Genomic DNA, 23,449 nt, shown 5'->3' on the forward strand with positions numbered 1-23,449 from the left:
GCTTATTAGAGCAGCTTGTGCTTAAGCCTACTGGGGGGAAGGCTCTCTTAGATTGGGGGTTGTGTAATAACCCAGATTTTATTAGTCAGCTTAATGTAAAGAAACCCTTAGGAGGCAGTGATCATAATATGATTGAATTTATACTGCAATTTGAGAGGGAGAAGCGTAAGTCACATGTAGCAATATTGCAATGGAATAAAAAGAATTACAGAGGCCTGAGAGAGGAGCTTGCACAGGTAGATTGGAGGAGAATACTAGCAGGGATGATGGCAGAGCAGAGATGGTTGAAGTTTCTGGGAATAGTTCACAAGGCAGTATAGATATGTCCCACAGAAGAAGTTCTCAAACGGCAGGGCTAGGCAACCGTGGCTGACAAAGGAAGTTAAGGACTGCATAAAAGCCAAGGAAGGGAGATATAAGGTAGCAAAAATGAGTGGGAAGTTGGATGATTGGGAAGCTTTTAAGATCCAACAAAAGGCCACAAAAAAAGCTATAAGAAAGGAAAAGATGAAATATGAGGACAAACTAGCCAATAATATAAAGCAGGACACTAAAATATTTTTCAGGTATATAAATAATAAAAGGGACGTAAGAGTTGATATTGGACCACTGGAAAATGATACTAGTGAGGTAGTAATGGAGGACAAAGAAATTGCAGATGAACTTAATGGGTACTTTGCATTTGGCTTCACTCTGGAAGACACCCACAGTGTGCCAGAGGTCTGTGAGTGTCAGGGAGAAGGAGTGAGTGTCATTGTTATTATAAAGGAAAAAATGTTAGGCAAACTGGAAGGTCTTAAGGTGGATAAGTCACCTGGGCCAGGTGGATTACATCCCAGAGTCCTGAGAGAGGTTGCTGCAGAGATAATGGATGCATTGGTCATGATCTTTCAAGAATCACTTGATTCTGGCATGGTCCTGGAGGACTGGTAGATTGCAAATGTCACTCCACTCTTTGGAGGGAGGAAGACAAAAGAGAGGAAATTATAGGCTAGTGGTTGGGAAAGTGTTGGAGTCTATTGTTAAGGATGAAGTTTTGGGGTACTTGGAGACTAAAGATAAAGTAAGTCAAGGTCATCATGGTTTCTGTAAAGGGAAATCTTGTCTGACAAGTATGTTAGGATTCTTCAAGGAAGTAACAAGCAAGCTGGATAAAGGAGAGGCAATAGATGTCATTTACTTAGATTTTCTGAAGGCACTTGATAAGGTGCCTTACATGAGGCTGCTTAACAAGATAAAATCCTAGACTGTTGCAGGAAAGATACTGGCATGAATAGAGGAATGGCTGACAGGCAGGAGGCAGTGAGTGGGAATAAAAAGGGCCTTTTCTGGTTGGCTGCCATTGACTAGTGGTGTTGCTCAGGGGTCAGTATTGGGACTGCCACTTTTAACATTATTTGTCAATGACTTAAATAGTGGAATTGATGCCCGTGTGGCAAAGTTTGCAGATAATACGCAAATCGGTGGAGGGGTAGGTCGTGCTGAGGAAGCAATGCGATTGCAGCAGGACTTAGACAAATTGGAAGAATGGACAAAAAAGAGGCAGTGTTAGGAAATGTATGATAATACATTTTGGTGAAAGGAACGATAATGCAGACTATTATCTAAATGGGGAGAAAATTCAAACATCTGTGGAGCAGAGGGAGTTAGCAGCAAGACTCCCAGAAGATTAATTCATAGGTTGAGACTGTGATAAAAAAGGCAAATTCCATTGTGGCATTTACTTTAAGGGGAATAGAATATAAAAACAAGGAGATAATGCTGAAGCTTTATTACACACTAGTCAGGCTGCACTTGGAGTATTGTCAACAGTTTTGGGCCCCATTATCTCAGAAAGGATGTTTTGTCATTGGAGAGAGTCCAAAGGAGGTTCACAAGGATGATTCCGGGAATCAGAATCAGTTTTATTATCACCAGCATGTGACATGAAATTTGTTAACTCAGCAGCAGCAGTTCAATGTAATACATAATCTAGCACAGAGAGAGAGAAAAAAATAATAAATAAAATAAAACATAATAATAAATAAACAAAAAAATCAATTACATATATTGAATAGATTATTAAAAATGTGCAAAAACAGGAATACTGCATATTAAAAAAACCGAGGCAGTGTCCAAAGCTTCAAAGTCCTTTTAGGAATTGGATGGCAGAGGGGAAGAAGCTGTTCCTGAATCGCTGAGTGTGCGCCTTTAGGCTTCTGTACCTCCTACCTGATGGTAACAGTAGAAAACAGCATGCCCTTGGTGCTAGAGGTCTTGAATAATGGACGCTGCCTTTCTGAGACACCGCTCCCTAAAGATGTCCTGGGAACTTTGTAGTGCCAGATAGTTGCTGGTTAACATATGAGGAGCCTCTGGGGTTGTTCTCACTGGAATTTAGCAGAATGCATGGGAATCTCATTGAAACCTACCGAATGTTGAAAGGACCAGATAAGGTGGAATTGAAGAGGATGTTTCCTATGGTGGAGGCATCCAGAACTAGGGAGCACAGCCTAGGGTTATCCTCATTTCAAATAGAGATAAGGAAGAACTTTTTTTTTAACCAGAGAGTAGTAAATCTGTGGAATGCTCTGCCACAGACTGCGGGGAAGGTCAAGTCCATATGGGAAGCAATAGGCAGGTGAGAAGAGGTGAAAGGTTAGAATGAAGACTAGAGGAAGGGGGTGGAGTCGGAATTTTTTGTACCAGAAGGAGAAATCAATATTCATGTCATCAGGTTGTAGGCTACCCAGATGGAATTTAAGATGTTGCTCCTTCACCCTGAGGGTGGCCTCATCTTGGTACACGATGACTGACACATTGGAACGGTAATTGGAATCGGAATTAAAATGTTTGGCCACCGGGAAGTTCCGCTTATGGCAGGTAGAGCACAGGTGCTCTACAAAATAGTCCCCCAGTTAACGACAGGTCTCACCAATGTAGAGGAGACAGCATCAGGAGCACTGGATACCAGAGATGACCGCATCAAATGGGGAATAATTTCAGCATTTTGGGCCAAGATCATTCATTGGGACTAGAAAGTAAGAAGAAAGAAGTCAGAATAAAAAGGTGGGGAGAGAGGAAGGACTACAAGCTAGAAGGTGATTGTGAAGCCAGCTGAGGGCAGGAAGGTGGATGGGGGAGGGGTGATGAAGTGAGAAGCTAGGAGGTGATTGGTGGAAAATGTAAATGGCTGAAGAAGGAGGAATCTGATAGGAGAAGAGGGTGGAATGTGGGAGAATTTGAAGGAGGAGGGGCACCAGTAGGAGGTGGTAGCAGGTGAGGAGAAGCATTATAAAGGGAGGATGAAACAACCATGGCTAACCAGGGAAGTCAAAAATAACTACCAAAAATAAGTGCCTAGCTAGAGGATTGGAAAGCTTTGAAAACCAACAGAAGGCGACTGACATAAAGCAATGGGAAGAAAAGCTGAAATAAGAAGGTAAGCTAGCCATAATATATTTTTTTAAAATTCCAAGAAGTTTGTTATATATGAAGAGTAAAAGAGAGACAAGAATGGATATCGGACTGCTGGAAAATAACACATGAGAGGCAGTAATGGGGAACAAAGAAATGCAGATGCACTGAATAAGTACTTTACATCAATTTTTATTGTGGAAGACACCAGAAACATGCCAGAAATTTGAGAAGATTACGGGGGAAAACTGAGTGTAGTCACTATTAATAAGGAGATAATGAGAACGAGCTTGGGAAACCTCGATGTCTGAAGATAGATAAGTCACCTGATCCAGCTGGACGTCATCTGAGGGTTCTGAAAGAGGTAGCTGAAGAGAATGTGGAGGCACTAGTAGTGATCTTTCAAAAAGCACTAGATTCTGTAAAATCATGAATGTCACTCCACTCTTTAAGAAAGGAGTGCAGCAAAAGACAGGGAATTATAGGCCAGTTAGCATGACTTCAATGGTTGGCAATATGTTGGAGTCCATTATCAAAGGTAAGGATTCAGGGTACTTGGAGGCATACCATAAAGGAGGCTGAAATCAGGATGGTTTCCTCAAGGAGAAATCTTTCCTGGCAAATCTGTAGAAATTCTTTGAGGGAATAACATGTAGAATAGACAAAGGTGAGCCAGTGGACATTGCTTACTTGGATTTTCAGAAGGCCTTTTACAAGGTGTCGCACATGAGGCTGCTAAACAAGAGAGTGTCCATGGTCTTTCAGGACTTGCCTTGATGGAGCTGGGAGTCTCAATGGACAAGGTGGGCTGTCAGGACTTACTTCTGTGCAGTGGAACTCTCACTCGCTCATGACTAACCTCCCACATCTGGTGTTCACATACACAGTCTCTCCTTGAATTCCTCCGCCCATATCCCAGACAGTACCTGCGCAACCATCAGCCCTGGATAAGCTGAACTACACTGGTTCCTGGGGAGCCAACACCTCCAATTATTTTCAAGCCACCTGCCCCTTGGTCTCACCCCTCCTCATCTCTACAGTCCCATTCATTTCTACAGCTATCACCCCTCCTGAACATCTCCAGCCTCCTCCGCTGATGGCCTTGTCTACAATTTCCTTCACCACCTCTTCCTTTAGGCTTACTTCTTTAAAACAAATTTTCAATTATTCCCTAAATTAAATTCAACTTGGATAGCATCACTCAACCTTGAGAGAAATAAGAGACGGTTGATGGTGTGACCAGGAACAAATAGCAAAGTTAGATGAAGAGTCAGTAATTTGGGTCAGAACACTGCTTTGGGACTGAGGGTAGAGGGGAGACAGCCAGCATAAATGTGAGGGGGGGGGGAACTCTGACAAGAATTGGCAGGCGCTAGGGGCAACCAGGTGAGGAGAGGCGGTGGGGGTGGGGGGAAGAATCGGCAGCACCCATTAAATCATCATCATTCTAGATGAAGCCTCTACTGGGGTGTCATGTCAAATTTAATTGGAAAGCTTGCCTGTTGCAGAGGAGCTGAGAGAATCAACAGGAAATGTAATTCAAAACAGCAAAAAGGTTTTCTACTCAGTATCAATGGTTGGTCATGGAAACCAGTCAGTTAGCAGAGACTATGCATTTGAAGGTGTCAAACTAGATGGGAAATTATCCTCACAAGGGCTTGTTAAAGATCTGGAAGGCATCACTTGAAAAGGTGGTGGTTTGAGATTCCACAGAAATCTTCAAATGATATCTAAAGGGATTAGCTGTGAGGCTGAGGGAAACACTAAGTGGAAGCACCACAGGGGAAACATTGAGTGAAACACTGAGCTGTGACACTAAGGGGGAAACAATGGGCTGTGACACTAAAGGGGAAACAATGGGCTGTGACACTAAACAACAATGGGCTGTGACACTAAGGGGGAAACAATGAGCTGTGACACTAAAGGGGAAACAATGGGCTGTGACACGAAAGGGGAAACAATGGGCTGTGACACGAAGGGGAAACAATGGGCTGTGACACGAAGGGGAAACAATGGGCTGTGGCACGAAAGGGGAAACAATGGCTGGGACACTAAAGGGGAAACAATGGCTGGGACACTAAAGGGGAAACAATGGGCTGTGACACGAAGGGGAAACAATGAGCTGTGACACTAAAGGGGAAACAATGGGCTGTGACACTAAGGGGGAAACAATGAGCTGTGACACTAAGGGGGAAACAATGGGCTGTGACACGAAGGGGAAACAATGGCTGGGACACTAAAAGGGGACTATTTCTACCCAGTGTTATAAAATTATTGAACAGAATACCCAGTGCGATAAATTGGACTCTTAACCTCACAATCTAATTCATTATGAACTTGTTTATCTGAACTACATTCTCTCTGAGCTGTAACACTTTATTCTGCATTGTTATTGTTTGTTTTACCTTGTTCTACCTCAATGCACTGTGTAATAATCTGATCTGCATAAACAGTATGCAATCAACCTTTTCACTGTATCTCTCTGTACATGTGGGAATAATAAACCAATTCCAATTCCATGGATTTCTTCGGTGCTGTGGGATTCTACAATACCATTCAGAAAAAGAAAGCAATGTCAACATTAAATGGCATGATGTAGTTCACAGCAGTTATCAGGACAGTTGAAGGTTTATGGCAAATAGCATTTCCAACCATGTTGCTAGTTGTGGTAGAACGTCTGGGGGAAGATAAAAATGGTTGCCAGATACTACCATGTGCTTGTAATATCATGGGTGGACAATCTATGACTTATTCATAGAGTGTACAGATTGACCTCTTCACCTAGTGGGTTTGCTATCCGTCCACTGTACCTGTCATTCAGAAAGTGACCCAATTGAACACATTGGCATGGGAATACAAGGAAAACATTACATTTAGTTCTTGATCCGTAGCAGGTGAGAACTGCTGCTGAGAGACTGTGAAACAGTCGAAAATGTGGAACCTCTGTTCAATTCAAACTTCCAATGAGACTATAATTTGTGCTCTGGAGCAGCCACATGTCTGAACTTTATAACTCACAGGGGATTGATCTTAAACCCTTTACTACCCGGGGTAGTGTGCTTTATAACATGCATGAAGTCCAAGGATACAGGGTCAGGAATTGATGCAGGGGATGACAGATACATGTACTACACTACTTGAAAACAGCTGTTTTCATGCTGATTTGGTTGGCATCAGGCAGGATGGTGGTGAGGCATGAGGCTTAGCCTCAGTATTTTGAGACGAAGGAACAGGGAGTCAGAAAAATCAGACAGGCTTTCCATTTCTGTTGGAACGAGTGAGAATATCAAGGGCAACAAGATTGTATTAGCAGCGTTGGGGTTTCACACGGTAGCCAGTTTACCCTCTAGGTTACCCCAGGTGGAAAATAACTCGGCCAATCTATGACCTAACCCGTGTAAATTACTAACTATGCTGTCACTATAGCCCATGCACAAGGAAATTTCAGCAGAGACTGAAGAATGGAATCAGTGACAGCTGTTCACGACTTGTTATTCAGTCTAAGCAAGGTCGACTGCAGCATTTAATGTGATTATCAGTTAATTCCAGGATAGACTTGGAAGTAAAGTGCTTTGATAGCAATGTGGTGCTCTGTCACTGCAGCACAATCCTCACTTTCTTAGTTCCTACTTGCTGGCAGCTTGTCACTAGGTTTCCTGGAATTAAATAAGTCACTAGATACATCAACTAAAATTGCACAAGCTGCCAGGTGTTCGCTCTTCCTACACCAGGAAAAGCAATCCGATTATGAAAGAGATTTTGTTGGTGACAATTTAATCAATTCAAAGATCAAGACTACCACAGTAAAACTAAAAACCTCCCTGCACATTCAGAACACATATCTAGTCTCCCCTTTCATCCATCTATCATACAACTTGATTGGAAGCCAATTCTCAGAGGATGTTATGTTGACTTTTATCTGTGCAGGGTTACAATCTGTAAGGGTTTGTGGCCTTACACAAATTGTGGCTTTGTGGTTTGTTGGCCAAGTTCTACCATGAGTTGTGTCCTAGCCGTCTGCGTCAAAGTCGACACATTAGCCAGTAAGCGATTCAAGGCAGTATAATGTGGAGAGCAAGCTGTCTCCCGTGCAGCAGACTCCCCCCCTCCATGCAGCCACTGAATCCAGAGGAATGGCAGAGAACAGTACTGTTTGGCACCAGTGCCAGCACAGGAGATTCCATTCAGCGTTGAACTCAACGGAGGGACTCCAGCTCCAGACTTTTCCTCAGAGTTTTCTCCCGAAGCCTTCCCCATGAGTGGGTTTAGCCGCAAGGCAGCAGAACTTTGAGATCAGAGTAGTCCTTCTCCTAGGTGAGCTGCTAACCTTGGCTGACGAGCCTCATCTGCACAGAGCAACTGGTTTTAAGGCACCACTAACCTGCCTCTGCCCCTTCTCCTGTCAGCAGAAATGGTTCCACTGGGCTTAATATCAAAGCCACACATGAAGGCGAAAGCCAGGAGCTGGATTTGGTTGTCAGAGGCTACTGGAGATGCATGCCATTGGGAACATTTAATGAGTAATGGGAGTTAATCCCCACTAATACCTCCCCCACCCCACCGGCTATGACAGCCTTAAGGAACCAAGGGTTTACAAACACAAAATACCAGTACCTCAAAATTACAAACGGAATTTTACAAACCTCAACACTGTGAAATAGTCACCAGTAGAATAGATACAGTAACAATACTGAGTAATATTGTAAATGTTCCCACTTCTAACAACACAAAACTTATTACTTTTAGAAACAAGTGACACAAAGAGTCGGGGACCTGTGTTCAGTCGTGACCTCGGATACCCTGCGTGGATTTTGTTTTCTGTGGCTTTACAGTTTCCTCCAGGCGCTACAGTTTCCTCCCAAATTTCAAAGGCATGTGCTTTGGTAGGTCAGCTGACCTCTGCAAATTGCCGCTAGTGTGCAGGTGAGGGGGAGTTTATGGGAGTGTGGAGAGAATAGAAAATGGCATGAATGAAGGGCGAGTGTAAATGGGTAGTGACGATCAGAGACATGGTGGGCTGAGGGGCGTGTTTCTGAGCTGTATCTCTCCGGGACTTGTCGAGTGGCACAGCCGGTAAAGCCACTGCCTCTCAGCTCCTGTGACCCGGGTCCAGTCCTGACCTCTGCTGCTGTCTGTGTGGGGTTTGCACATTCTTCCTTGTGGCCATGCGGGCTTTCCCTGGAGAGCTCGTTTTCTCCCTGTCATGGTCCGGTCCATGAAGTCCGTATTCCGGTTCACGGTCCAGTCCATCAACCCTTGCTCCAGGCTTCCCTGTCTACCTTGTTTCTGTCTTGTTAAGCACTAACTGAGACAGCTGATGCTCGTTGGGGCTGGCTGCATAAATACCTCCAGAGACCAGGGCGTGGCTGCTGGATTGTTCTTGTCCTTATTCCTTGTATCCCTTCCTCTGCTTTCTGTTTCCTCGCCTGAAGCCTTGCCTTGTCTTGCCAGTAACTCTCGCCTCGTCTTGCCTGCAGTTTTGTCCTGGAGCCACCCTGTGCCTAGCTCCCTTCCTGTCCCTTGCCTCCACCCAGGTAAGCCAGGCCGTCTCACCGTTACCTGTGGTTGGTTCTGTCTCTTCCTGTCCCTTGCCTCTGTCGGGTGGTGAACCACGCCCTGCCCCGGAGGAGCCTGCCTAGCCTCAAGCCTGAAGACTCCAGCCTCCAGCCTCGCCTCACCTCGCCTCAAGTCTCCTGCCTCCAGCCTCCAGCCTCGCCTCGCCTCATCTCCTGCCTCCATCCCCCAGCCTCGCCTCGCCTCATCTCCTGCCTCCATCCTCCAGCCTCGCCTCGCCTCATCTCCTGCCTCCAGCCTCCAGCCTTGCCTCGCCTCAAGTCTCCTGCCTCCAGCCTCCTGCCTAGCCTCAAGCCTGAAGACCCCAGCCTCCTGCCTAGCCTCTAGCCTCTTGCCAAGCCAAGCCAAGTCTCTAGCCTCTAGCCTCCTACCAAGCCTCACCTCTGGCCTCAAGCCTCAAGCCTAAAGACTCCAGCCTCCTGCCTCCTGCCAAGACTTGCCTCCAGCCTCAAGCCTGAAGACTCCAGCCTCGTCCTTGCCTGGTTCTGGGGTCCGAGCCAGAGGCAAGACCCAGGTACTGAGACCTTGTCCAGTCTCTGGCTCGGGGTTCAAGCCCGGGCTCCTAGGTCTCTTGTCCAGTCCTGTTCCAGGTTCCTGGTTTTCATGTCCATGTCCTTGCCATCAGCCTGTATCCTAGTCCTGTCCCTCGTACTTCAGTGTCTGTGTCTTGCACTTGGGTCCGTTCCTAGCCACCTCCGTATGACACTCCCACATCCCAAACAACACAGACTGATGGGAGGAAACCAGAGCATGGAAAATTGCTCCTGGAATGAAGGAGAGTAGTAGAGCGTCAGGGGGTGTGGGGGATTTTTATGGGAATGTGGGCAGAATAAAATGAGGTGAGTGGTGTACCACAGAGACTGGCATTGAGATGGCTGCGATAGATATTCCTGACTTGAATTTGAATTGAACTGACTTTATTTCTTTTATCCTTCACATACATGAGGAGTAAAAATCTTTGTTACGTCTCCGACTTAATGTGCAATTTATGGTCATTTGTAATTATTAGTATGTACAACAGAACACAGGACAGAGAAATCTACAGCACATTACAGGCCCTTCGGCCCACAATGTTGGGCCGACCATGTAACCTACTCAAGAGATTGCCTAGAATTTCCCTATTGTATCCGCTTCCACCACCACCGCCAGCAGTGCATTCCACACACCCACCACTCTCTGTGGGAAAAACTTACCCCTGACTTCCCCTTGGCATCTTTTTCCAAGCACCTTAAAACTATGCCTCCTCGTGTTTGCCATTTCAGCCCTGGGAATAAGTCTCTGACTATCCACACGATCAGTGCCCCTCATCATCTTATACACCTCGATCAGGTCACCTCTCATTCTCCGTCGCTCCAAGGAGAAAAGGCCGAGTTCACTCAACTTATTGCAAATGTCGGGAGGAGAAATGGCGGCGCGACGCAGCTCGCAGCGGCCACTCCGGCGAATGATATCTGTTATCTGTCAAGTAGGGTGCCGTGCACAATCCTGATGTCATAAAGACAGACAAGAGAGCACGGAGGAGCATCTGGAGAAACTTCTGAAATGCCTGTTTCGCTGCTGCTGCTACTGTGTGATCCAGAATCTCCGGAGCGGAAGGCCCCGAGTCCTTGGCTTTGCTTGTTGCTTGGTGGCTGGGGTGGGGTCGAAGCGCTTGGTAGAGATGGTGCTCGGTGCTCGGTGTCGGAGGGCTGGTCGGAGGCTCGAAGTTTTCGGACGGACTCATAGAGTCAGCTGCGGTCGGGTGATTACGATGCATTGGCAAGTTTGCGGCGCTTGGAGGTTCATGGCAGGGAGAGTTTCTCCCTTCTACCGTCTGCGTGAGATGATGGGGCTATCGGGACTTGAGACTTTTTTTACCGTGCCCATGGTCTGCTCTTTATCAAATTATGGTATTGTTTTGCACTGTTGTAACTATATGTTATAATTATGTGGTTTTGTCAGTTTTAGTCTTGGTTTGTCCTGTGTTTCTGTGATATCTTTCTGGAGGAACATTGTATCATTTTTTAATGCATGCATTTCTAAATGACAATAAATGAGGACTGGGTGTCCTCATAATCTAATCTATTCTCATAAAGTACACTCTCCAATCCAGGCAACATCTTTGTAAATCTCCTCTGCACTCTCCCTATAGTATCCACAGTCAATATAGCAGAGAAATACAATTGTATCAGCGTGAATTAATCAGTCTGATGGCCTGGTGGAAGAAGCTGTCCTGGAGCCTGTTGGTCCTGGCTTTTATGCTGCAGTACTATCTCCCGGATGGTAGCAGCTGGAACAGTTTGTGGTTGGGGTCCCCAGTGATCCTTTGGGCCCTTTTTATGCACCCATCACTGTCAATGTCCTGAATAGTGGGAAGTTAGGAATATAGGAGGTATGATTAGCATGTTGAAGAATGACAAAAGTTCGTGTTGTAGATTACGAGGTTGGTCGTCATAGCCTAGAGCAGGATATAGATGGAAATTTGGGCACAGTCTTCACAGATATAATTCTGAGGCTATACATTTTGGAAAGTTAAGCAGGGGTAGGATGTACACAGTAAATGGTCGGAGTTAAGGAATGTTGATGAGAAGAGGGACCTTTATTTATGGGAAGCAATGGTTAGGCTGGGCTTGTTTACTCTGGACCTAAGGAGGCTGAGGGGTCATCTGATAGAGGTACAAAAATTATGACAAGGTAGCACAAGGTAGATATTCAGAAACTTTTTTTCCTATAGTAAGGATATCAAAAATAGGGGGAGATTTTTAAAGGGGATCTGAGGTGTAAGTTTTATCTCCCCAACATTCCCCTCCAACAGAGAGAAGCTGATGCCTGGAACGCACTGCCAAAGGAGGTGGAATTGGTTATCGTAGAATTGATTACAATTACCACATTTAAGAAGCATTTCAACAGGCAAGACATAGAAGGCTACAAATGCAATTAATATGGACGGGCAAAAGATGTTACCATGGATATGATGCAAAAGGGCCTGTGTCTGTGCTCAGAGGTACACGAATATTTCTTATTTGTGAGGTGATTCAGTGGGTTCAGGAGAAGCAAAATGGGCTTTCACTGTGCTGCAGCAACAAGATTAACATCCTCGTCACAGAGCAGGCAACTGTGCCCAAGCACAAATAATAAATCTTCCACACAGGTTTAGCAGTGAGGACGCATAAGTTGGATTTTGGGGTGAGTTACTTGGGTCCCACCAGCCTTCAGAGTTGCCCTTGTCCGTCCAACCCACAGTGGCCCACAGGTCCTCGCATTTGTCCTGTCCCACTGGAGGAAACAGGCAGCTGAACAAACCCGCAGGAGCGCGAAGGAAATGAACACTTCATGTCTCCACAAAATGCCGTATAATACTCCTCAGCAAACTGCTCATTTAATTAAATCCAACAACTCTGACCGTGCCAGTAATTGATCCTCAGTTCCTCAGTTTGACCTCGCACCTCATAACTCTTCAGAGAAAACGGGCAAAAGGGCCTGCACTTTACTTCCCACCTCTAGGCAAAATGCAGGAGACCTGTCCGTTATGGCTCTGCAGTTAGGATAGGAATGACGGGACCAAATTCCTCACATTACAGGTTCCAGTCAGGCCACACAATGTCTGTACTCAATGCCCCAAATATGGAAGCTAAAATCTTGTTTATATCAGTCTGGTCTTTGAGTTATTCATGAATGGATCTCCACATCCATCTATTCCTCTTTCTATTGAATATCTTTAAAATGCTTCATCTCACATTTCATACAAAATTGTACTGATACGTGTCCACAATCTCCATCTATCTTATGGAGTACCCAGATACTTGCTGTATTTTCCTTCTGGAGACATGAGAGTCAGCAGGAGCTGGAATCTAGATGAAAAGCTAACTGCTGATGCCTAAGCTTTCCTGTCTATGTCCTACATACATCCTCTTGCTCGGTAGTGTGATAGCGTGCTTTGAATTCACCTGGGAAGCAGTGCCAGCTGCATCCTGATAACTCAGTGTGATAACTCATACATCAAAACTGCAAAACATCATCCTGCACGAAATCTAATGTAATGCCCTGGTTCCTAGCTTTTTTTTTAACCGTTACGCTGTTCTGCATTTCATTTTGTGCTGTTCTGTACAAGCTGCTTGTTTGGGTTACTGTTGAAGATAAGAGATAGGATCGGGTGCCATCCAATTAGATGGCCAGAGTAAGGGGAGGTTTCTCTGGGGTTGGGCTTGGGGCTTTTATAAGAGAGAGGTGAGAAGAGAAGACGCCGGACAGAAGAGGTCGTAGGATTCGACCAGAAGCTGAGCCATGATTTAACGAAACCCAGGGTGAGATCGAAGGAGGATTGGCGACGGGGAAACCGTGAGCTCCAACTTGTGCACATTAGACTGTTTCATTAAAATGGGCCCTTTTCTTTTTTTGTTTTTTCTTTGTCAAATTAAGAATTATAAAGCTAAATCTTTACTGTCTATTATTCCGTGGCCCTCATTTGTAACAGCGTAACGAATCACGCAGTATTCACACAAACAGGAGGTTTGGGGTGGGGTCACGTCTCAATCTCACAAGTTTGGTGGGGCCGGAGATTGTCTTCACCAGACTTACACAGCGGAGGAAACCAGAATGTTTCACTAAAAAAAACAGAAAGTCCCTCACAAACCAGCTGGCAACCATGGTTAGAAAATAAGGCAGGAGGAGAAGATGGCGACGTGACGCAGTGCGTGCAGCTCTCTGGTGAAATTATATCGTATTTGTAAGTAGGATGCCGTGCACAATTCTGATTTGATGCAGACAGACGTGAGAAGCACAGAGAAACATCTGGAGAAATTTCCGAAATGCCTGGTTCGCTGCCGCTGCTACTGTGCGATCGAGAATCTCCGGAGGGAAGGCCCCCAAATCCTCAGCTTTGCCTGCTGCTGGCGACCGAGGTTGGGGTCGAAACATTCGGCAGAGATGGTGCTCGGTACTCGGTGTCGGAGGGCTGATCAGAGCTCGAAGTTTTCAGACAACTCAGAGTCGGACTGTGGTCGGGCATGGCAGGGAGAGTTTTCTTCCTTCTCCCGTCTGCGTGAGAAGTGGGACTTTCAAGAGACTTTGAACTTTTTTACTGTGCCATGGCCTGTTCTTCATCAAATTATGGTATTGTTGCACTGTTGTAACTATATGTTATAATTATGTGGTTTTGTTAGTTTTTCAGTCTTGGTCTGTCCTGTGTTTCTGTGATATCACACCGGAGGAATATTGTATCATTTCTTAATGCATGCATTACTAAATGACAATAAAAGAGGACTGCGTGTCCTCGTAATCTAATAAGGTCCCATTTGGGAATGGTCAACTGTCGTCCCACCAACAACTTCAACTTCAAGAAAGTCCTACACATTATAACAACGTTGAGAAAGAACAGGTACACCATTGAAAGGGTCATGGGCAGACTTATGGTTGGGGAAGATGCCAGCAACAGAAGAGTCACGATGTGCACATTTGTTTTAATGGTTTAGCTCTAAATCATGTAACTTTTCATGCAATTATTTAGCTTTTTAAAAAAATGTAATGTCCTCAGGTTACTGAATAAAAAGCAATACCAGTAAGTAATTTAGAAATAACATTGCGTGAGCTGTAAAAGCATTTGCTTAAGGCAAGCTCATGTAAACCCAATCGACAGAAATACACCAGAAGTGATTTAAAAATTCCATCTTGCCGAAGGGTTTCGGCCTGAAATGCCGACTGTACTTTTTTCCATAGATGCTGCCTGGCCCGCTGAGTTCCCCCAGCATTTTGTGTGTGTTGCTCGGATTTCCAGAAACTGCAGATTTTCTCTTCTTTTTAAAGATTTTCCGTGGCTACATATTAATGTTATTATATCACTGAATATGGAAGCAGGTTAGTCAAAATATTTCAAAACACCATTGCTGATCCCTCCCTGTTGAGAATAGTGCAGTGTCAGACACACACATTGCTGTCTCTCACAGCAGGGTCTGTCTGGACAATGCTGTCGGCCTTGGTGTCAGTCACTGGAGGCTCCATGGATTCCTACCCCCATATGTCCCATACATCCATCTTTCCCACCTCACTGCACAGGCTTAAGATTATTAAAGTCTGCACCGAACGTTTACACAGCTGGAGGTGACCTTACTTGTGGCTGTCCTCAGCCTACACATAAAACCACCTTGCAGCAGGGTAGTCTGATGCAGTGTCCTGCAAGGACGAGGAGCGTTACACTCGGGCATCTTCACTCCAGCATAAATACAGCACCCCCCTCCCCCCCGGGTTTTTGGCCAGCCAAAATCAAACCACAATTACAAGAAAGTCTGCAGATGTTGGAAATCCAAAGCAACACGCACAACGCCGGAGGAACTCAGCAGGTCAGGCAGCATCTATGGAGAAGAGGTAGCAGTCGAAGTTTCAGGCAGAGACACCTTTCCAGGACAAAGCTCAGCAGCTGCTGGAAACTCCAAATGAACGAAGAAGCTGCCGGTTCTTCAGCAAGTCAGGCAGCCTCTGTGGGGAGAGAAACAGTTAATCTTTCCGATTGATGACTTTTCACCAATGAGAGTTAGTGATAAACTAGATTAACCTCGAATGAAGGCAGGGGTAGCATCCGTTAGTCTTGCGAGACTATGGATCTGTGTCTGGAAAGTCTGGAAAGGGCGCTGGCCTGGGCAAGTTTGTATGGAAGACCGGCAAGTGCCCATGCTGCGAGTCTCCCCTCTCCACGACACCGAAGTTGTCCAAGGAAAGGGCAAGGGCCGATACAGCTTGGCACCAGTGTCGTCGCAGAGCACTGTGTGGTTAAGTGCCTTGGCTAGGGCTTGAACTCGCAACCTTCAGATCACTTGTCGAACACCTTAACCACTTGGCCACGTGCCCACGTACAGGGGTAGCAGGGAAAGGACAAACTAGGGAGCTGTCTGATAGGCGGAGATAGATTAAATAACAAAAGGACACTGCTGTCAAGAGACTAACTGGACGGAAGAAATGATAGGGACAGAAGTCAAAGGTCGAGGTTGCAACAACATCAATCATGTACATTTACATTAAAAATACTTTAAAAACAGTGAGTTATTAAAAGATTTTTTCTAGAAGTGTTAAACAAAATTAGCCTTGCATGATAATTTATGTCAGAGAATACGACCGTCTATGTTGTGGAAAGAACAGAAGAGTGGGCTCCCAGGGTCCTGAAACTACTCCTGCCATTCAGCAAGAGACAGCAGATGCTGGAATCCGGAGCTAAAAAGCAAAGTGCTGGAGGAACTTGGTGAGTCTCCCAGTGTCTGTGAGCGAAAGTAATTGCCAACACTTCAGTTGAGAATTTGCACCACGGCTGAGGGCATAACTACGAGCTAGCTAGTGGAACAAGAGGACGGGGAATGGTCAGTGAAACCAGGTGAGGCAGGGCTGATAGGCAGATGAGAGAGGGAGGATAGGTGATAGTGTCAGAGGATGGGAAGTGGTGGCTGATCTAGACTGGCCTGAACTTCCCCTCTGTGCCTGTTCCACAGGCTCCTCCACACCTGATCTTTCAAACATTTATTTACCTCCGCCTTAAATATATATGATGATCCAGGCCTCCCCAATCTCCAGGGCAGAGACTCACTACCCTCAGAGAAAACATCTCTGCACACCATGCTTTGAAATGACTGGCTCCTACTTGGCAGCCATGTCCCTCCCTTACCTCGTCCGAGGCTAAACAACGCGTCAAAAACATCTGATGATAATGGGGCTGCCCACTCTCACCACTGCCCCGGCCCACGGCCGGGAGATAGGCAGAAGCTCACTGCCAGCCAGATGCTGAGCTCGCTGTGATCACTTCAAAATATTAATTTCCACCGTGTAACAGTACCCATGCTCAACTGGTCTGAGAGATTTCTTTAGATTATCATGGAATAGAGTGGTATAGCATAAGTGAAATGGAATTGATATATTATTGCGACAGGGGTTGAGATACAGTGAGAAGTTTTCTTTGCCTCCCATCAAAACAGATCGTTCCACACAGTTCATTGAGGAAAAGAAATAGAATGTACTGTAGTGTAGTTATTTGCTTACATTTAGCAAACTGCTTTGTAATATTGTATTTGAAATTGTATAAAGATATTATTTGTGAACCACGAGTGCTGCTATTATGTAGGAAGTGCAGTGCAGGCGGACAAACGAAGTGCAAGGGTAATGGTGAGCAGTACTCCAAAATAAAAGCCAATAGGCATTAGGCCAAATACATAGAAACATAGAAATCTACAGCACATTACAGGCCTTTCGGCCCACAATGTTGTGCCCACCATGTAACCTACTCTTGAAGATGCCTAGAATTTCCCTACCACATGACCCTCTATTTCTCTAAGTTCCATATACCCATCTAAGAGTCTGTTAAAAGACCCTATTATATCCTCCTCAGTGCATTCCACGCACCAACCAATGAACAAACCACTTCCTTCGTATAATGAGGCAACCAGAACTGAAGACAATCGTCCAAGTGTGGTCTAAGCAGAGTTTTATAGAGCTGAGGCATTACCTTGTGGCTCTTGTACTCAACCTCCCCGACTAATGGAGGCCAACACACCGTATGACGTCTTACCACCCTATCAACTTGCATGGCGACTTCTGAGGGATCTATTGACACAAGATGCTGTTTTACTGCAGATGTGCAGAGCTCGTTTCTGTATGATAATTTCTTTGCTCACCCCACAAAGCATCACCCAAGGATGGGTATTTTCAGAAAATTTCCCGGGACAGTGAATGTGGCCATTTCTTGACAGGGATGGACACATTTCTTCAAAAGGTGAGGCGTGCCAGAAATATAATAGTTCAGCATACCTACTCCTTGAAGGAACTGCTCAAAATGCCTTGGACTTGCACTTATCTCCTCATATTCTTTCTAAATGTTACTATTAAATATGTTACTACTCTCTTCTATCACATAAAATACATTGGTTTTAAAATTCTCATCTCGCTGGACCCTTATGCAAGGAATAAAAAACAAAAAGAGTGGTAACTATGTTCAAAAAGTAACATCTTCAATGAAATGAAGCTGGGTTGTATAGGTTCTAAATATTACGACTTTTTAGACGTCAATAGTAGCTATGCTGAAGAAAGTGATGATTCAAGTTTAGAACCAGGTCAGAAACAAACAGATTTTATTTCTATTATGTTATTGTTTGCCTCAGAAATACAACGAAGTTGAGTTAGTAACCACAGCAGCTCACTAGCAAGGCTAATGGTTGATTCTGTGAATTTACTAACAGTCTGTGGGTTAATGAATACATTATATGAAAAATACGTTCCTTCCAAATTATGTGGGAGATTAATCTCAAAACATCAGTGCAGAAACAGATGTGGAGAACTACTACAGCAGATTCCCAGAACAATCAGCAAAAGATCAAAAGGAAGCTGCCACACACCCAAAGAGCAAACTTTCTTCCAGCTTAGGCCTCATGAGAACTGGATGGTTTGCATCCAGTCAATGAGAACCACATTGTAAGGAAAGGTAGAAGAGGCTTGACCCAAACACAGAGCAGTGGAGACGATTTAGCAGTGAACTATCACTTTAATAATAAATTGCAAAATGATGATCCATGAAGAGCCACAGATTAGACAGAATGGGTGCTTAATAAGACCAAGCAACAAAGTAACTGAAGGCTAGGAGCAACTGGTTGAGGCTAACTGGCTCAATGGGTGAACAAAGACTGTGGATGAGAGCTGGGTTTAAATAGGTTGCAGGTGATGAATTGGAAACAAGTGGCAAATGATCACTGTTGGTTAGATCAAGACTGTTAGCTGCTTGCCTATGCAGGCACACGAGACAACATTTCACTTTCTGAAAGGAATACACAGAGGGCACTTGTGTTCACAATTCACATCCCACCAATGCAATCAGATTCTAGATTGCTAAATTGGTGGATCTCTAAATGGATCATTGTTATAGAAAGAAAACAGTGCATAACATGGGATTAATAGCTCCCCTACATCACCCCCCAGCACACTCCACACACCTTGTCCTTCAATATAAATGGTGGAATCAGCATCTGAAATCTGTAATTTCTCAAGGTCTAGCATGGACATTACAGAGAACAAGCATCTAGTTTTCCCAATAATCTGGTCATTTAACTCAGAACTAATCCTTGACAAGCACATCTGCTGGACAGAGATGGTGCTCGGCGCTCGGTGTCGGAGGGCTGGTCAGAGGTTCGAAGTTTTCGGACGGACTCAGAGTCAGCTGTGGTCGGCTGCTTCCAGGGTGCTGCATCGGCAAGTTTGCGGCGCTGGAGGTTCATGGCAGGGAGAGTTTCTCCCTTCTACCGTCTGTGTGAGATGATAGGCTATCGGGACTTTGAGACTTTTTTTTTACCGTGCCCATGTCTGCTCTTTATCAAATTACGGTATTGCTTTGCACTGTTGTAACTATATGTTACAATTATGTGGTTTTTGTCAGTTTTAGTCTTGGTCTGTCCTGTGTTTCTGTGATATCATACTGGAGGAATATTGTATCATTTCTTAATGTATGCATTTCTAAATGACAATAAACGAGGACTGATTGTCCACATAATCTAATCTAATCTAACAAGGTGTGCTGACAGTCCTGATGAGGATGCCTTGATCAATGCACCAAGACCAGATACAGATCGAGCTGGAGTACACTGATCCAAATATTACCACTATCAATGACACACAGGACAGATGTCCAGAAGTTACAAGAAATAAAAATGTCTTCTGTGGGACACTGGGAATAACACAGATAAGATACCAAAGCAGATTTAAGTGGCTCATCTTCTCCATTTTTTTCTGTACACACGTACATTTAAATGTAAATGTATTAAAAATGTGACCAATGCAAACCACAGAGTCTTGGCTCCATTCAGCAAAGTCAGCTCTACTTTCAAACACATTCCTGAATATCTTATAATGAAAGAAAAACTGAAGTAAAACGAGAAAATACTGGAAACACGCAGTAAGTCAGGTTATGCACTGAGAGAAACAGAGTTAAAGTTTTGGGTTAAAGATCTTTTGTCTGAAATGGCAAAGAAAATTAGCAAGTTTATTTAAAGACCAACATTTAAACTTTTTTCCTCATTCCTAGTTCCGACAAAAGGTCACACTAAATCTCTCCTCAGATGCTGCCTGACCTACTGTTTTTCATGTTCACATTTCAGATTTCTAGCATCTTCAGTTTTGATTCTCAATCTCACAAAATACTGGGCTGGAGGAACTCAGCAGTGTCTATGGAAAAGAGTAAACAGTCGATGTTTCAGGCTGAGACCCTTCATCAGGACTGGAGGAAAGAGATGAAGAGTCCGAGTGGGAAGGTGTAGGGAGAGGAAGAAGTACAAGGTGGTAGGTGAAACCGGGAGAGGTGGAGGGGTGAAGTAAGGAGCTGAGAAGCAGACTGGAGAAAAAGATAATGGGCTGGAGAAGGGGGAACCTGATAGGAGAGGAATGGTGAAGGAGAGGGAGGGAGGCAATTATCAGATGTTTTGAGAAATTAATGTTCATGCCATCAGGTTGGAGGCTACCCAAATGGAATATAAGGTGTTTGTCATGGTCCAGTCTGTGAAGTCCGCATTCCGGTTCAAGGTCTGGTCCAATATTCCTTATTCCAGGTTTTCCAATTTTCCCTGGAAACTGTAAAAACTGGAAAACCTGGAATAAGGAACATGGACCGGACCATGAACCGGAATGTGAACATCACGGACCGGACCATGACAGTGTTGTTTCCCCCCCCCCCCCACCACAACACAACTGATGGTTCATTCAGCATAAAATTAACACTTAAGACAACTATCACCCAGTGAAGTTGAACCAAGCCCAACAACTCGTTGACACAAGAAGCTGCAGATGCTGGAATCTGAAGAAAGATGTATCCTGTTGGAGAAACTCAGTAGGGCCGGCAGCATCTGTGAGGGGAGGAAGGAACTGTAGACATTTTAAGTGAAGACTTCCCTCCTTATGACGCAGGATCACAACCTGAAAAGCCAACAATTCCTTCTCTCTTAGAGGTGCGTTTGACACTCTGAGCTCTTCCAGCAGTATGCTTTCTGCTCAAAGCCCTGATTCCCAATCAGAACGTCACCCCTTCAGTCGGGGCTCCAGCACACCTGACACCCATCTGTGCAAATGTGGAACGGGGTTTATTTATAAACTGAACTGGCACTTCTTTAACATAAACCTCATCATGTGTGAACCTCTTCATCCACCCTGAACCCAAGGATGTAAAAACTCCAAACCCAACTAGTCCATTCAGATAGTGTTCTGTCTGGGTTTGTACAGAGTACCAAAGACTCACTTCCCTCAGAATAAAGGCATTTCCTCTCATCTCAGTCCTGGGTGGCTGGTCTCTACTGTCCATCATATATATGTCCCACTCTGCTCCTGCCCCCTCTGCAGACAGACCCTGCTGGCACTGATAACTCTCCTCAACATGGACAAGAACAAAAGGACCCCTTACTGGCGATGAACCTGTGTTTATCAGCAAGGAACCGATAGACTGTTCACCAGTCCTGGTCACCCTGTCCCTTGTCTCTCCCCTCTCCACCAACCCCTCAATACCTCCCCCACGACACCCCCAACTGCCCTCTTTCACCACCTTCTCTCTCAAACAACCACCCCACCCTCCTCTCTCCAACTCCCCCACCATCATCCTACCAGCTCACCTCCCCATCAACCCCTCAACACCTCCCCCCACCATCCCTACCTCCCTCTTTCCCACCTCCTTTCCTGACCACTTCCTCCCTCACCTCGCCGTCGATCCCTCAATACCACCCCTTCCCCTCCCCCTTCTCCCACCCTTACCCACCCCCCAACACCTTCCATCCCCAAATGATCATTCGATAATTACATGGGGATGGATGACCAATGTAGTGTCTTCGTTTTTAAATTTTCCCCTTTAAGATTTAGCCAACGGCTGAAAACAAAAGTTAATCTGTGAAAGTATCCTCCAAATTCTCACCTCGGTGCGACCTTTTTGACCACGGGATTTCCTCAAGTTCAGTAAAACAGGAACAAAGCAGAAAATACAAGTGCTCTTGTGAAAACTGCACGCCAGCTTGTCCCCAGCGGAGAGGTCAGGGTAACCCCTCAGTAATCAATCACATCAGATCCCAAACCTAACCCCAGATTCAGCCTCGGACCTGAAGTGTCATTTTATTGAATTGGAGAAGTAGATGAAAATCTGAATCACGGTGTATCTGTGGCCTAATTAGCTTCATGTAACCATTGAACCGTAATCAGTGTTACCGGTAGTTAGCCGGTACAGGCCACTCCGAGCAAGAGCGGGTGCTGGAAATCAAAGTAACACACACAAGATGCTGGAGGAACTTCAGGCAGCAACTACGGAAAAGTGTAAACAGCCGATGGCAGGTCACCCTGCGCCAGTTCAGGAGCCCAGAATGGGCAGGAGGTAGTTTGGAAGCCGGCAGCAGTACAGGACGTACAAAACAGGGGTTTCCCCCACAACAGCGCATCAGTAACGTGAATCGGTGGATGTTGGCAAATCTAGACGCGCCGGCGAACACGCAGAGCGGGCGGGCAGCGCTACCTCGCGGCTGCTTCCAATACAGCGGAGAGTCGGGTTTCCCCAGCTCACAGAACCAAATGATCGCACAACCACAGGAAATAAAATGCAGACCACGCAGCATTACTTCAAGGCAGAAATGCAATCGACAGGGCAGTCCAACACAAATAAAAATGTAACCATCAGCAGTGTTACAGTTTTTAATCCACCCCGTTTTAACAACCAAACTCAACTCAACTCAAAGTTACACCAGAGCTGTTATATACCCGTGGATTTTTTAATGTCCGGCGGGTTGTTAAGAGGAATGACACTTGCTTACCAATGAAGGATTCCCCCGAGCCTGGTTCTGTGTCGCCTCCGCTGCCGAGTTCACGGAAGGACATGCACAGGGAGACTGACAGAGTGATGGCCAGCGAAAGGCACCCCCAGCCCATAACTGCTGTCTGCCAGGAGATTCGGGGCAAGCAGATAATGAAATAAAACAAATACTTTTTTTAAAAAAAACAAGAGATCACGGAAATCTGCTGCCGGTTAACAGTTCCATGCTGCGGATACACCAAGATGAGCGCACAGACATCGAGGAAGATGCTGCCAGCATCCCGGGGCAGGTCTGCGCTCTGGCAGCCTCCGCCAGCACAGACCCGCAGGGTGGAATCTGCAGCCAACCAGCACTTGCGCATAACCCGCGGAGCGTGGTTGGGGGTGCTGGGAAACACCTTCATCTCCGCTCTCCGTCTACAGGGCAGGTTCAACCGATCCAACAACGGCAGTGTCCCGTAAAAGTGCTGGCCTCATCGTATCAAGTACAAACCGTCCGCGGCAAAGGTGACGGACTGTGGTGCCATGAAATCACCAAAGCCACGCGTCAAACGGGTGGGAAAGACTGCAAAAATCTGTAATGCACAACGCATTTAATTCTGAAACACTCAGGGTCGAATCCTAGCCCGGGTTCAGACTTATGAGAGACGGCAGATGCTGGAAACCTGGAGCAACACACAAAATGCTGGAGGAACTCAGCAGGCCAGGCAG

General features: G+C 45.5%; 1 protein-coding gene across 1 annotated transcript in view; it reads right to left on the reverse strand.

The window, feature by feature from the left end:
* Positions 1-23,016, reverse strand: part of LOC134359716 (uncharacterized) — a 205,621-nt gene extending 182,605 nt beyond the window's left edge. The window contains exon 1 of the mRNA XM_063073234.1: positions 22,740-23,016. Within this exon, the coding sequence (XP_062929304.1) occupies positions 22,740-22,854 (115 nt within the window). The 5' untranslated portion in view covers positions 22,855-23,016. The remainder of the gene's footprint in view (positions 1-22,739) is intronic.
* Positions 23,017-23,449: the final 433 nt, after the last annotated feature.

The sequence above is a fragment of the Mobula hypostoma genome, chromosome 21 (assembly GCF_963921235.1).
Source record: "Mobula hypostoma chromosome 21, sMobHyp1.1, whole genome shotgun sequence".
Classification (NCBI taxonomy): domain Eukaryota; kingdom Metazoa; phylum Chordata; class Chondrichthyes; order Myliobatiformes; family Myliobatidae; genus Mobula; species Mobula hypostoma.